Raw genomic sequence first — 16,345 nt, forward strand, 5'->3', positions numbered from 1 at the left:
ACACACTATGGCAGAGGCCAGTGGGTGGCACATTACAGCTAAAAGCTCCAGCACTGTGTGCTTTAGACTTGAGGGGTTTTATTATCCCAGCAGATGTAAAATTGCCTCATGGTCAGAGAGTTCTTTGGTGTTTGTGTTAGTGAGGTACTGAAGTGACCCAAACAGAAGTGAACTGCTGTTAACCCACAATGGAAGTTACACTCCTGATTTCTGTGACAGTGGCATTTTTGCTGGGACTTCTAAATTGTGGTTTGTTTTACAGTGGAGAGAGCTACCCAAGTTCAGGCAGATACTCCTGACCTGCAGAACTGATCTGTGAGCAGACACACTCCCAGTCTGCTTCTGTGAACCTACAGGACAAAGAATGCAGGTTGGAACCGGGAAAAGAGAGCTGGTTGCACCATATGGATGTATGTGGGGGGGGTTTCAAATGCTCTTTATTGAGTTACCTCTCATATTTATCATCACTTAGAGCCTTTTCGTGGGTATTGCTTATTTTCACTTCAGCCACTAGCATAGAAGCTCCCACAATTTGTCTGGTTCCAGCCAGGTTCCAGCCTAGACTGCACCATTTCTCAGTAAGGACTAAAATTCTGCTGCTCGAGCCAGACACACACCTCCTGACTGGCTGTATGTAAGAGCTGCACACATGTCTCTAGTGCAATAATTCACCACTTGGGATATGTCAATCACTGTAGATAATCATGTTTCAAAGTCTTTGGATGAGACTGTATGAAATTCAATTACTTTACAATTTTTACCTGCAATTGCAAAGCAATCAGAAGAAAACTATTTTTGTAACTGGTTTGTGTGCTGGCAATGATGACAAGTAAAGCAGTGTGCTCTTTTTAGCTACTAGAGAAGTATTTTAAAGTATTTATGTTACTATTATTGCATTAAAAGAGACTCCTGCTTTCTCCTTAGCTCAGCACCAGTCTCCCCCTCTGCTCAGGTGCTTTCTTTCCCCTGATTTTTCTGTTATTTCTGGGAAGAGCTGAGTTTGATTTAATAGGAAGTAGTAGCCTCAAATCCTGCTTTCTTCAGCTAATAATTCAGCATCTGATGCTATTAATCCACCAATATTTGTAACCTACAGTAATGACTGTCATCTCATTATATACATTCAGGCACCACCAGCCTTCTCTGAGGCACCAGCATAGGCAGAGATGGTCCTTTTTCATCCACATTATTCTTCCTGGCAGTGTGCTAAGCCTCCAGGGAGGCCACGGAAATACACATGTTGTTAACTGTTTTTGGTAAGCATCAATTGTAAGTAGAGTATTCTTGCTGAGGAGAAGGACAGAAGGGTACCTGAAATTAACCAAAAACCAGGAGCACTTTTTTATTAGTGGCACTCAAATGCTTCTAAATACAGATTGAAAGAAAGACTCTCTTACTGAAAGTGCTACCATAAGCTTCAGTCAGAATCAGTTTTAATATGCAGCTGGTAACTTTTTTTTCCCTCTGAAATCAACTCTAATTACAGTAACCTGCAAGGTAAGGTTTCTGGGCAAGCACCAACAGAAGTTTGTTTCATTAATGGGCAGTTTATTGCTGGATGTTATGCCAAGAGCCTCCACAGAGGCTTTGCAGAATTTCATGAAGGATTACAGGAAATGAGAGGCTTAAGTCTTCATACAAGTGATTGTTTCTCTGATAGAAACTGCTCGTGAATTGGCTTTTTAAGGGTTTTAGCAGATAGCAGATTGAGGAAGAATGAGGTTTCCTGGAAAAAATATTACCAACTCTCTGCATAAAGTGCCTAATCTGTCCCCACTAAAGCAAATCCTTCTGCAACACTTCTTCAGCCTCTTCTCACTGACAGCCTCTGGTGGGTTAGAGGTGACAGTCCCAGTCACCCAAATCAGGACTTGCTTCTCCAGGGCTGGTGATGTTGAACTCCAGCTAGGTCTCCTGACTCTGTGAGCTGAGCACTAAACGTTCACCCTCTCGCCCAGCCACACTGTGGTGACTCCACACCCTCGTGGTGCTTAGTCTGGGTGCCACAGCCCTCTGGATGTGAAAGCCAACGGGACCGTGCAGCACAAAGGTGGTGCAGAGGATGCTGATACATCAGATCTGTGTGAGGTGGTGGGGAATATAGGCCCAAGAGATAGAGGGTTGGCGAGTGAGTGAAGGTAAGGCAGGAGGCTGAAAGAGGCCCGTTTTATTATTTAATAGAGCTGAGAGAAAACATGTCCAAATCAACCATTTGTGCACATTTGCAGAGAGAAGGCTGTGATTCAGTGCCACTGGCCTGGCCCAAGGACACAGAGCTGTGGCTGATCACAGGACAAACCAATACATCATATTGCAGAAGATTTACTTTGTTCCCCGGGCTGGAGTCATTACTGGGAAACAGGAGGCCTGTAAGGAGATTTGCTCTCCAGAGAAGCTGCATGCTCTCCAAACAGATGAATTTTTGGAGAACCCCAGACCAGCCGAAGCTGGCAGGGATCCCCGACCTTGCCCAGTGCAAGCACCACTGGGAGCAGAGCCAGCTGGAGCGGGATACTTTGGGCCATGGTCAGCTGCTGTCACCAGACACCCAGGCTGGGGGAATAAGCCATGCCAGATAGGAGACCCCAGGGAAGCTGTGCCTGCTCACAGCAGCTGCTGCAGATGGCAGCAGCCACTGCCTGAGTGCTTTCTTCCCTGTGCTGTGAGCAAGGCAGGAGCCTGGGGCTGGAGGAAGGGGAGCTGTAGACATGTGAGGAGCGAGGCTGGGTGCTGCTGCCCTGCCCTGCTCCACCTTCTTGGACCACAACTTCTGCCTCTTCTGCCTCTATTCACCCACATTTCCCTGCAGCAATGAAGAGCAGCAGTGTTGCACCCCAACACCAGCTCATCCTCAACTGCCAAAGCCGCAGTGCCTCGTCCAACAGCCTTGGGGCTGCACTAACAACAGGCACTGATTGCTCTCCCACCAGGGACCAAGGGGGCCCCAATGCCCTCAGCATCTCCCTGTGAATCCCACCCACCAAAAGGGAACTTGACATATAGAGAGACTATGAAAGCTATCTCATCTGGTACCAGGCTGGGAGTGGCAGTCAGCTTTCACTCAGCTTACAAAATTTTTGGTTGCTCTTGATTTTTTATCCGTCATTTTTAGCAGCCCATGAGAGGAGAGCAGTGGGGACACCAAGCCTCAACTTAGTTCCAGTATTGCAAGGGGAAGCTGCCTCTCCCTCAGCAACTCCAGCCAGTGTGGGGGTCTTGGGTATCCCAAATACCAGGGAGAGCATGGGGGAAGCCACATAACACCGGACTGACTCTGACTGCAGTCACATCTTGTGACGGTCCTACAGGGCACACTCACATCAGACATCTTGGACATGAAGGAGCTCCTTGGGAGCAGTCAGACAGGGTTTGATGCCATCTCCCCATGAATATATTAAAATAAGCATCAATTTCACAGCAATGCTTACTCTAAGGCACCACTTCCCAGTGGGGACCTGGCCACCTGCTGCAGGCCACAACTGCCACTTTAGGGATAGAGAAATCATTTGGCATTCGCAGGATGGCACGTTACCTGACTGCCAACAACCTCCCTTTGCAACAACAGCTATGCTAAGTGACCCTGAATGAAGGCTTCAAGCAGAAAAACTGTACACAGGATTTGGTGACAGCTGGCTGGGGACATAGGGTCTCATCAGCCTCAGCTGTGGAAATGGCTTTGAGAAGAAAAAACTGTGGGGCTGGGAAGGCTGAAAATGCCACAGCACTGTCCAAGGGGACCAGAGACACGTGTACAACAGATCAGGTGGGGCAGCATCAGCCCTGAGCACTGTAATACAAACCCTCCCCCTAGTTTTGGGGAACGGCACTAAACCAAAAGCTGGTTAGCTGTGCTACAGCTGCCTGTTCAAAACCCACCCTTCATGCTTTGCCTGGTGGAGTCTGAACCAGCTCAGTCCATGCCTCTCTCCTCAGTTTTTTGCCATGCTGGGGCCTGTGTGACTCTGCTGGGATGTTGCTTCATGCTCCAGGAGGTTCACTGTGCTGCTCCCTCAGGGCACACACGGCCACTGCAGCATGGGGCTCCTGGTGGGGACCTCTTCCTCAGGAGACTGGGGACCCTTTCGTTAGGAATCTGAGGGCAACGATGAACCATGTCAGTAACACAAAATCAGGGACATTGTGAGGAGCAACACTGGCAGAGACTACAAACAAAAAACCAGCAATTGTGTCCATTTAAACAAAATGTACTGCAATGTCCTTAAGCATGAGAATGCCCTTTAAAGAAAGGGCAGGATGTGCCAGCAGAGCAGGGCTTGGCTCACCCTGTTCCTGTGCCTTGTCACCATGCACGGACCGGCAAATGCAGCCAGGAACAGAGAGCTGGTCATGGGAATCAAGGCTAATTCTCTCTATGTATGTCTTCTTGATAGATTAAGCAGCAAACAAAGTGCAATGCAGCACCCAAGAAATGTAAAAAAAAAAAAACCCAAAATTGAACACTAAGCCTATGAATCTGAGTCCTGAAAAAAACCCCCACCTTTTAGAGAGAGATTTAGACCATTCAATCTGCTGCATCCTCAGCCCAGTGCCATCTTCTGACTTTGCTTCTCTCCACCCAGGACAGCTTGACACTCCTGTCATCACATGGTGGTGTGGCAGAGGTACTACGTCCCCACACTCACTTCACTAACCATCCTCCATACCTTATGCCCTGTTTCCTTCCTCCAGCCCCTCCTCAGGATTTGCTCCTTGCTCTTTCTGCCCATGTTGCCTTGGCAACCTGGTGCAGTCTCAGTTCCGCATATCACCTTGATTATGAAGTTCAGCTAATCCAACCCTCTCTGCCCTAAAACTGCTCATGTATCTCCACCTCCCTGATGGGCCCCCAAACCCTCACTGCTCCTTCAGGCATGGACCCTCCCCACCTCTTCAGCCCCCTTTCTCCACCCTTAATGGTATTTAAATAACTCTCTTTCCATTGGGGATGGATACATCCCCATTGGAATGTTTTTCTGAAAGTGGAGGGACTTTATTTTTCCTTCTCACACCTGAGCTCCCCCCAAGGGATGTGCTCCCCAGCACCACTGTGCTGCAGCTTCTACACTCCTTACACCGTGCACAACTCCTGCACCCTTATGAGGATCTGTTTATTCAAATCCATCTTCTGAAGAATGATCCAGAGAACACAGCTTGCTTGGAAGCCTTTCATTTCCCTGCCCCCTTTTCTACCTGCAATAAAATGCACCTAAGCCCCTCGCTGTGTGGTGACAGGGTTAATGTGTTAAAAGACGGCGGGCAGGTCATTTTGGATGTTTGATCCTCTTTCTTCCTTCTGTTGTACAATATACGTTTTACTGCTCCATATAAGACACCCTGCTCTTCTTTTTGGCATTATGGAGTCTATTTGAACTTTCAAGGGATATCACAGTACCCAAAATCCGAGTGTGCTAGCTAAGGCAAAGGTCTCACACGTCAGAACAGATGGATCTTTGTATCCTCCTGAAATCCACACCCCAAAATCTCCTATAAAAGTATTTAACCAAACTAAGCCCACACTTCCCTTGGGACTTTTCTGTCAAAATTAAGATGCAGAAAATACTTCTAGTAGTTCTGCAGTTAAATCTCAAAAGGCAAAAGCTTTCCAAACTTCAGGTCTATGCAGAGCTTCTCAGTTAATCACACACACACACACACACGTACACACACACATGGGTACCAGGTAGGTCACACATATTAAACAAACAAGTGAAAACCTGCCATGGAGACCAGTTAACAAACAGCCCCAGGATGTGACTGGTGGAACTGCTTATGGCAAATGTGCATGACTGTTTCCCCACAGATTTCAGCTGGTTGCCTGATGGGTTGAATGTGTTAACCTCTCCATCAGGAAAAGAGTTGAGATGCCATTCATTCTGGGTCAAGTGAATGTGCTGGAAGTGAAACTGCAGCAGCTTGAAGCACCTGAGTGTGTTCGTACAGGGAGCTCTGACTGGAGGGGACACCAGCTCAGGGGATGATCAGTGGCAGGTCTCTTTGACCAGCCCAGCACAACTCAGCAGGCAACCACCAAGATCAGAAAAAAAAGGAGAGTTACATTAAACTGAGACACTTAACTTTAAGTTCCCCACTTACTTCCTACAAACTGTAGCAGCCTTGAAAGCAAGAACTTCGTGCCACGCATAAAGCAAAAGCTGTGCAACACTGTATGGATGACTTTAGTTCAGATGCAGCACCACCCAACCCTGATATCTGCAGGGTCTGATCCTGAAAATGATCACAAAGGTTTGGAGCAAGTACTGTTACTGCCTGCAGTGCAGTTCTACAGATGGCAGAATGCATCTGGCAAAAATCAATCCATCAGTAGTTGTTTTGCGATAGTAACTAGTGCAGAGGGAAATGGGAGAAGGCAAAAAAATGGAGCGTTTGACAGCAGAGCCACCAGATTTTCATTATCCCACAAAGCTGCCATGTGGTTTTGGTGACAAGTAATATCATCACCTTTATAAGCACTATCAGCCAGAAAACTAAAACCAGAAGCTGTCAGTGCACAATGACAAGCTTCCTTGCTCACCTCCTGAAGATAAGCGCTGTCACAGATACTGAGCAGTCTCCTGCTGCCAGCATCTCCTCTTGGCTGTGATCTTTCTGCATCCTGGACCAAAAGGCTACACCTCTGTCAGAGCCAACTCTGGATCTCGCAAGGATTCGATCGTGGTATCTGTGGCAGGTGGAGGTAACAGATCCAATTTCCATTTGGTCCCGTGGGTGCTGTTCCTCTGCCGCACTGGGGAGCGCAGCCAGGGCAGCCCCCAGCACAGCACGGCCATGGTCATGCTGCTCTTGACTAATCATCAAACTGATTCTGAATAAAACACAAGGCTAGGACATTTCCCCATTAGAAAACAGCAACTCCTGCTCTTTTCCCAGTCAATTATCAAGTCTGATGGCATAAACTGCTGTCAGGAAACTGGTCTGTTTGGGCAGGGAACATCAAAAACCCAGAGGGGGACATTGGGACAGTTGGCTCCTCTGCATAGCTGCATGCAGCTCTTCAAACAAATTCTCCAGAAAGGAAGGAACACTTACCTGGTGTACCCATTATCACAGAACTGCTCTCTGATTTGAAATACATCCTATTGAGATCATATTCGAAGTTATTCTTACCAGGTAAGCCCATAGCCTATCTGAGCTCATTTTGTTGAGCAATGCAATGCTGCAACTCTAAAAGGTGACCCAAATACCCAAACAAAGGAAACCTTGAGAAAGATTCTGTAATTAAGTATCTCACCTTTTATTTTGTTCATTTACACTTCTGGCACTGACAATTCTTTGAAGATATTTATTTTCATTAAAGCAATCAGAACAGAAGTCAATTAAATAATTTTACATCACTTAAGTTTCAGAAAATGTACAACACTTTCATACATTATAGGCTTGACTGGTTGGAAATGGAAATGGCACACGTTTGACATGGTTAAGAAATGACTTGGACAACTCAGCAATTAGTTTTGCCAAAACCTGTTTTGTACTGAATACCGTAACACGTGCCCAGGGATTACAGTGTGCCTGATGGCACCATGTGCATGTTATTATTCAGCATGGAATTACTACTGTCAGTTTAGTCTCCAATAATGTCTCAAATATTCTACATGGCATTTGTCACAAAAAGATCCGGTTAACCATTTTGTAGAGGAGTGAGATTCACAACGGAAAGCAGGGACATGACTCGTGCCACTTCCCAGCGATGTCCCGGACCAGCAGGACACTGAGCACATGGAGAATATCAAGCATGTGAATAATCCTATCAATTTCATGGGGACTACTCAAACAGATGGCAGGAGTGCACTAGGCAGGGCCTGCAGTGTAACGCAGCATCTCAGCACCATGAAACCATCTCGTTTCAAACCTGCTGGGGATCCATGAAGTTTCTCCTGCAGAAGTCACGATGATGGTCATACATTCAGTCCTCCCAAAAGTCTGTGCAATGTTTAAGGCAGCAAGAGAAATTTGCCTTTGTTTTAACACTTCAGAAACAGATGGTTCCTTTAGAAATAGGTGGACAATATTCATACTTAATCAGCGCGCTCCTTATTTATACAAATGCAATGAAAGGTCAAACTAAATTTTGACAAAATGTTTCTCTACAAAATCAAGGAATGTAACTGAACCAGAGTTGAAACTTTAAAATTACATGTGCCAGATCATTCACATGTAACATACTGTCTAGGGACAATGTGAAAACGTGGGGATTTAGATGAAGTCTGTATTCTTGAGGCCTGACGCTCGTCAAACTTCCCCTGGCATGAGTGAGCTCTACTAAAGCCAGTGAATGAGCACCTCTGATGAGAGGTGTGAGTAAGATTAAAAACATGCCGCTGGTTCACACTAACAGGTCATTGTGGCTAAAGTATATTCTCATATACAGAACTCTGCAACACTATTAACACCCATTTACAAAACACTACAGTGATGGTTATTGGCACATAAAAAACTCCTTCTCTATATGAAAACATACACAAAATAGTTAAGAACTGCCATTTTTTTTTCAGACTTTTAAAATCTATATATAGTTGCCTTTGAGGAGTTTTAAACCCCAGTATCACAAACAACAATATTTCTTTAACAATGTTCACCTAGAGTTTTACTGTGCTGACATTTGCAACACTGCCACAATCTAGACCACTTGTGGATTATGCTTAACTGTGCTGTACACAAGGTGATGAAGATCGATAGAAAACCACTAAGATTTTTGCACAAAAATATGACTTGTTAAAATCCAGAGAACAACTGAGTCACTTTATAGGCAGCAGCTACATGTAAGCTGTAAATGTTACCCGCAATAAAAACACATTTTGCCATAAAGCACATATTGTGGCATTATCTGCTTCTGGCCTGGTACACAAAGCTTGATTTTCTTCCCAATGCAGAGGAATGGGTTTGGTTAGCTTGACTCTCTCAGAAAAAAGTGCACACATATCTTACTCTTTAAAGTGCTCTGAAAAACTGTCTCTTCTACCTGGATTTCTACCCCGAGATCTCTCTATCCTGTGAAAACTCTGCCTCTTTGCAGTAGTGATGTTCAGCTAACAAAGCCTCTTCTGCAAGTACAAGCAAAATTTCAAGAAGACCATGTTAGAAGAGCACTGACGTTGAGAAGTAGAAAGCTGGGTATAAAGCTGAGAAGTGCAGGGTCTATCTTTTATTAGCCCACTCACTGTCTGTGGGACTGCAGCGAATACCCCCATGACCTAAGGGAATACCCTTGCTCAGGGCCTGTAGCAGCCTCTGAAGTTCAAAACTTCTCCCCAGTGCTCAGCCTGAGTGACTAAAGAGGCAGAGGAGATTTCACCAAGGAAAAAAGTATCAGCTTTACCAATTCCATTGCCATGTCCTCACCTCCATGTAGGTACGGGAGAGGAGCACTTGTGTGCTTCTTCCCCCTTAGCCTGACAGCCTGACCGATCCTATCCACAGGACCAAGCACAGTCCCTTGGCCTCACCATCCTTATCCCACATGGATAAACCACGACAAATGACTGCTCCTGTTGGCTATGTCACACCCAGCTACTGAAATAAGACTTCGTGGGGCTATTCATGCATCATTTCTTTCTTCTCCCCTCCCAACCCTAACTCCTACATGAGTGAAATGTTGCATTTATCAATTCTCGCAGAAACCAGTTGGCATTGGAACAATGGTCCTCGTGATGTACTCTTTCTTTTCCCAGGATTTCCGGGACAATTTCCACCAGGGTTGTCACTGCAACTCACAAGGTAGCAACGCCTACGAGAGCGACCTATCCAAGGTGCCTGCACAGCAATGCAAGTTCAGCCCTCCAAACAAGTCCTGGGCCTTGCTCTGACTCTACATCTATTTCCAAAACAGGTTTGGTTCTCTTGTTAAAAGATTATTTTGATCAATGAAGTGCCAAGGGGAAGAAACAAGTGGCAAATTACCTCACCCCCCCCCCAATTTTTAATTTCAATGTGATGAACTAACTACTATATGTGACTTAAATTTAAAAATATTAAAAATGCATCAGGACTTGTTTCTTTTATACTTGTTGTTAGCTCACACGTAGAGTTGGTAGATTAATCAGAATTAAAATATCTCAAATCGTTGTGTATAATCAATATGCCCAACTCTACCAGCAGTATTATTCTAGCACTCCTGATGCACCTGAATACCTGAATTGTGTGCAGTCCTTATGAAGAAACAATTTCACATCTTCTGCAGAAAGCTTTCAATAAAATAATTTTGTGCTTAGACATATTATTTATGCTACTTCATAAATTAAAATCTTATTATAAGAAATTATTCAGTTACATTGTATTTTTATTCTTTTATCTGGAATGTTACTAAGTCTACCTTTAGCAAAAATCTCTTAAAACTTAAAATATGCATAAATATAAAAAATCTGCAAAATAGAAACATTTATCTAATTTTCTTAATAAACTGTAAATGTTCACAGATTCTAAAAATAAAACCCTAACTGTGTAAGACTAATTAGAAGTGTCTGATTTCATTTTTATTACACATGATGCTTGGTACTAGGCTCAGCGTTTCTGAAGTATGGAATGCTGTCTTGGTGTAAAGCAACCCTAACAGGAAGACTTAAACCCAGCTCTCTGTGGGCACGAAAGGGGGAAAGACAATGAAGAAGTCAATATATTTTGCACGTTTCAACTGTTATGCCTCATGAAAAAGGGCATGGGATACAAACCTGCAGAAAACTGTTTTCAGTAAGATCAAACTTGAGTGAGAAAGTGAGCCCAGTGCTGTGTGCAACTGAGCGCCACTTCTGAAAACGTCCATGAAACAAAGCTGGCAGAGAGAGACGGTCTTCTGCTGCTAAAAAGCCGCAGCACTGCCTGCAAAACAGAACAGGCTGACCTTGTGACTGCAATCTTTCCAGGGACTTTGCTTTAGCTATGCCCAGTAACTGCAGCGGTTTCCTCTCCCTGTGGGCACAAGTGCGAGGGCAGCACTGACTCGGGGCCACCACAGGGACGCCGGGTCCTGCCTCGCTCCTGCTCCAGCAAAACACATCAAGCAAGGCAATGTTCACAGGTGTAAAGTGAGCATGGCCTCGTGCTTGTGAGGGGATCAGAACTGTAAGTCCCTATCCTCAAAAGCCAGTAAATAAATACCCACTTAAACCTACCAACCACCTAAGCACAGGTTGGCTGTTATACACCTATTCACACACTGTTCTAGGTAACGAAACTGCCCCGAATAAGGGTCTTCAAACACATATTTTTTTGGCTTCAGAAAGAAACTAATTTGTCTTTAAAATGATTTTGTTCTTGTCTGTGCCAAGGATCCCTTTTTCTCTTTTCAGGTGCTGCACCTTCAGTGAAGGTTTCAGAGGTGACAGCCTAACGGAGCCATCCCGCTGCAGGGGCATTTGTAGATAGGTCTGAGGACCTGAGCATGTTCAATGGACAGGTCTGGAGATCTGAGCATTTTCAACAGCTGGTGCTTTGAAGCATAAAAATATTGTGCGCTTAAAAGGGAGGCAAGATGGAAGGTGTGAGAATCCAGCCCTCTCACCACACAGGAGACGTTCAAGGTCGAGTTGCTCTTTGCAATGATTCGTTTGAAATTCCCTTTGTCCACTGTTTTCCTCTTTTAGTCCCAGGCAAGTCACAGAAGGATGCTTTAAAATGTTTTCTTTCAAAAAATATTTCTTTGATTAACGAAGTAAAAAAGAAAACAAAACAAAATACACCCAATCCCTGAAGGTCAATAACTGTAGAGTAGGAACTCCCCCACAGAAGATTAGATAACATAAAGTCAGACTTCTTTACAACAACAAAAATCCATGTAATCCAATAAAAATAATTTAGTAACAAATGTCCAGGCTTGGTCTTGATAGTAATCCTACATTAAAAATATTTTTCAACCCAAGAAAACCCCACAAATCAAATCTATAAAAGCTAATGAACCCAATGACTTCACAAGGAAAAATAAATGTATTTTTACCAAATAAATGGGTGGCAGCCCACAGGCAGAGGAATTTTTTCCACATTCTTTCATGAAGCAAATGTTTCAAAGATAAGAATTTGAATTGTTGATGCTTTCAAACTCATATCTTTGATAACTTAAAGCAAGGAGGACAGGACAAGGAAAAAAAATAACATAATATTTTTATGTAGCTGCATAAAATTCAATTTGCCAAGGCAAGCAATCATGGCAGGCGAATAAAACACCATTCACATTTTCATTACCATGCTAAAAGCAGCCAAGTTGATTTTTGTGCCTGACATTTTCTTGACAAGTTTGCAATGCTTTGGTAAGGCAATTAATATGAGATATAGGCTTCTGCCCATTGCTAATATTTCTCTTTAGATCTAGCAAGACACCGGTTGACTAAGGACATTTGAAGGAACAGTGTGCTGGGAGTCATCTGCTCTGCACATATGGAGATAAACTGAAGGCAATATTTATTCACAAGCAGAAGGCGTGGGAGGGATGACCACTGTGCATTTAGCAGCACAAACCCTCTCCCCTCCTTCTCTTTCCTTTAGCTAACAATATTTTATGTTCAAAACTAGGCACAAACCAGTATGCTCAAATGCAAAAAAGGAAAACAAACATAATTTTTTTCTAACTGACGCCTCTGTGTTGTACCTAGCAATATATACCAGTTCATTTGTACGTGTGGCCACATACTGAGCTCTGTTTTCCTGCTGTCAGTAGTTAATTTTGGCGGTTTCTCTCACAAACACAAACTCCTGACCATTGTGTGTACTCAAGAGCAGCAGTGGGTCGATAGCCCAGTGTAGCACGGACACATGCCAGCCTACTGAACCTCCATCCAGGTGAATATGGCTGTCTGCTTGTTACCTCAAATAAATAACAACGGAAATTCACTTAGGGTAAATTTGGGAAATGTTGCCTCTGATGGATATAACAGATATTTGTATTTTCCCAATTGGTTAACCTTTTGAAATGGTTACTGTTACAGCAACTTATGCATTCATCCTTCGTTGTACTGCACAGCAGAGCTATGTGTCCTAGGCTGCAATGGGATGGGGATCTGACAGCTGTCAGTTGCTTTCTGATTAGCTACTCAATTACTTTATCTTGTCAGGACTAAAGATAAGGACAGCCCCTGACCATCTAGGATAGCCTTCTGTATTCATCTGGTACAGTGCACCCTACTAAATACCTGGGGACGGCGCAGCGTTGTGCACACTTGGTAAAGTCACATAACTGTGAAATTCAACCTCTTTTGGAAGCCATTCCTTTTAGTTATCAAGAAAACACTAGCATATTGAATTTCCTCCAAATGGAGCATTTTTGAACATGAAGGCATTTTTAACTGCACAGTAGAAAGGAGAACCAGACCAGAAGCAGGGCAGTGAGGTCATCAGAGAGCTGCTTTCCCCCCCAGAAGGCTTTTAAATGATTAAATACATCAGCAGCTGAAAATTATTCCACATCAGAAGCATCATTGTCAGAAAGATGGTAATTACTTCCCTTCACCCGAATATACTCGATATACCTCCCTTCATCAGAATCTGACATACCACATGTACATAGCCTGTTTTCAAACAAAGATTCAATTTCCTCTAGTTTTTTCCCTTTAGTCTCAGGAAGGCAGCCATAGATGAAGATTAGTCCCAAGGCAGCAAACCCTGCGTAGAGGAAGAAGGCTCCTGCAACGTGAAACAATTGGCACAGTCAGTTACAGAGGTTCCCACCCGTTCTGTGCCTGAGCAGAGGGAGCGACAGAAGCAGGAGGTTGGGAATCAAAGAGTGTGAAAAAGCAAAGGCTGGAGGGACAGGATTATAACAACGAGCTGCAGGGCTGTGGGTGTAGAAGCAGGACACTTTATCGCACCATTCTGCAGCAAAGTAAATTAAAAAAGAAAATTTCAATTCATGCCAAAGATAATTATGCACATCCTTTCTGGGCAAGTCACTCTGCTGTTAAAATAAACAGCAATTAGACAATCACATGCCCAAATAAAAAAATCATACGTGGAAGGCAAGAGCTTTCTTAGTTTATCTTGACAGTGAAGGACACATTAAGATAACTCCTCAAAATGAGAAACTCTAGCAAAAGAATGAGTCAGGATTAAAATAACGCTTGCAACTCTTACACCTCATTATAATTTAAAAGTCCTCTATAGAGACAATTAATATTGAGAAAGAGCTCATTTCCACCCACGATCCATTATACCTAGAGGGGCAGAGAAGGTACCAAAGGACCAACAAACATTTACCTGCCATGTGTTGCTAGACTGATGGCTCAAAGAAATAACAAGTAGAGCTGAAAGGCTCTGTACTAGTAATGATGTGAAGGTCACATCAGCTGCCTGGCAGCTTAATGTAATTTAAATGACTTGTGCTGGAGTGGCTGAGCAGTAACCTGACAAACACTTCACAGGCTCCCGCAGACAGGACTTAATCAACACCTATATTTCTGCAAGGACCATCTGAAATTGGCCTTGGATGTCACCACGAACTGAAAAACTGCAGATCCTGTGGGAATCAGCATATTTCACTAAGTCAGAAGTGGGATTTTTTCCAGCTTCTCTGTTTTAACCAAATGTCTAGGTTCTCGGTTAAGGACAGAAATAAATGTTTTTATGAAATCTGGGCCAAAGTCTATAATCCAGGCAGGTTGTATCAGATCTCCAGTCTTACTGAACCACAGTGGGTTGAGAACACTGCATTCACAGTTGACATTTCATAGCAAAACCAACTGAGGGACCCAAAATCTGTAGAAAATCTCTGTGCCAGTGGCAGTACTACACATACGAACACATACGGTTACTTACCATAGTATGTCAGATATTCAGCTGTATGCAGAAATGTCAGTGACACGAGCACATTGAAAACCCAGTTGACTCCAGAAGAACATGCGTTTCCTGTACTTCTAGCCCAAAGTGGATAAATTTCAGAATTGACAGTCCAGGGCATAGGACCCATCCCTAAGAATTAGGGAAAAAAGATCAATCTCAGTCTAATGGCTAGACTCAAAAGTAAATTTGACATGTAGCCTCACTATTTGATATTTTACAATTTCATAAGTTACATGTGAAAACAAATGTTTGCTTACCAGGTGCAAAGAAAATCAAGTACAAAATAAGGCCCAGAAGTGCTGTCCAAGAGTATGGAGTCGGGCAGAAATTATATGCCCAAAACAAATCTTCCTTTTTGAACACTGTTTCATTTGAACACCTGAAAAAGAAAAAAACCTTTGTATTGAAGAATTTTTAAGGAAATAGGTGACATCTCAATATAAACATAGCAAGTAATGTCTTAGGAAAAGCTGACAAATGTACAATTAAGATAAAAAAGCTTCATCCCTGTTAATTTATCAAGATCTTTGAGGAAAGTTTTAAATTCAGAAACATGTTTTTTTCTCAAGCCTGGTCTTACGAAGAATAATCAGCAAAACATTCCTGAATTTACACGCTTGCCTTGAATTTACAGATTTACGTCCAACAACCAGTCTTTACTACACAAGTGGTGATACCAAAACCAACAAGACCATTCACATGGACATCACACAGTACAAAAAGAGCTGCAGCAGCAGGACTTTGAGCTAAAGATGCTGCATCCAGGGATTTAAGGTCAGATGGAAGTTAGTCCTTACAGCCTTGATGAACTATCTGCTGCACACTTTGTGTGTAATCAGTAATGTCTATGGAGTGTGCAAAGGTCAAGTGAAGTTGTAAGGAAAGGAGGCATGTATTTTCTTTCCTACACATTTAAGAAGAAGGCAGCATTTCTAACTAACTACTGAAAAAAAAAGTGTCTCTATTCCAAGGACCATGTGGAAATTACACATTTTGAGGAATAGGTATAAAATCAGGTATTTCCATCTGACTGCCAACAATATAATATATTTTAAAGGAATACTGGTGACGATTTTTTGTTACAATTTTTTTTTAAATTAGCGTTTTTTTAAAGAGACAAATCATAAATGCAACTAGAGAAACTTTTCAGCTGCCACCACATCAATTGCTACAGATGAAAAACCATGTAGTTTTGGGAGAGAAGACTTAAGCAGACACTACTCTTTCATATGCAAACAATGTTATTTACTTGAAAAGAAGAAATCACAGAGAGCTGAATATCTGCCTGGGTTATGATTTCCAGATCAGCTGGGCATTTATGTGAAGGATACGACTCTCTTGACAGTAGGGAAACCAGAATGAAGATGCCTGAAATGGGTGATATTTGGGAAACAGGTTGTGAGATGGTAGAGCAACAGAGACCCTGAAATGCTTCAGAGGATCCATTATCATTGCAGTTGACTTTCAAGAGCAAATTCCAACAAAATACTTCTGCTCTAACTTTTCTGTTAGGAAACAACCAGCCAGTCCCTGGTTGAACAGGAATGTGCTAAGGGCTGATGACCAACCC

At 43.2% G+C, this 16,345-nt stretch overlaps 1 protein-coding gene across 1 annotated transcript in view; it reads right to left on the bottom strand.

Moving 5' to 3' along the window:
- Window positions 1–7,228: 7,228 nt before the first annotated feature.
- Window positions 7,229–16,345, bottom strand: part of SLC2A13 (solute carrier family 2 member 13) — a 150,140-nt gene continuing 141,023 nt past the window's right edge. The window contains exons 8-10 of the mRNA XM_064656298.1: window positions 15,033–15,154; window positions 14,752–14,904; window positions 7,229–13,623 (exon numbers count right to left, since the gene is read on the bottom strand). Coding sequence (XP_064512368.1) covers window positions 13,397–13,623; window positions 14,752–14,904; window positions 15,033–15,154 — 502 coding nt within the window. The 3' untranslated portion in view covers window positions 7,229–13,396. The remainder of the gene's footprint in view (window positions 13,624–14,751; window positions 14,905–15,032; window positions 15,155–16,345) is intronic.

This window comes from Pseudopipra pipra, chromosome 5, assembly GCF_036250125.1.
Source record: "Pseudopipra pipra isolate bDixPip1 chromosome 5, bDixPip1.hap1, whole genome shotgun sequence".
Classification (NCBI taxonomy): domain Eukaryota; kingdom Metazoa; phylum Chordata; class Aves; order Passeriformes; family Pipridae; genus Pseudopipra; species Pseudopipra pipra.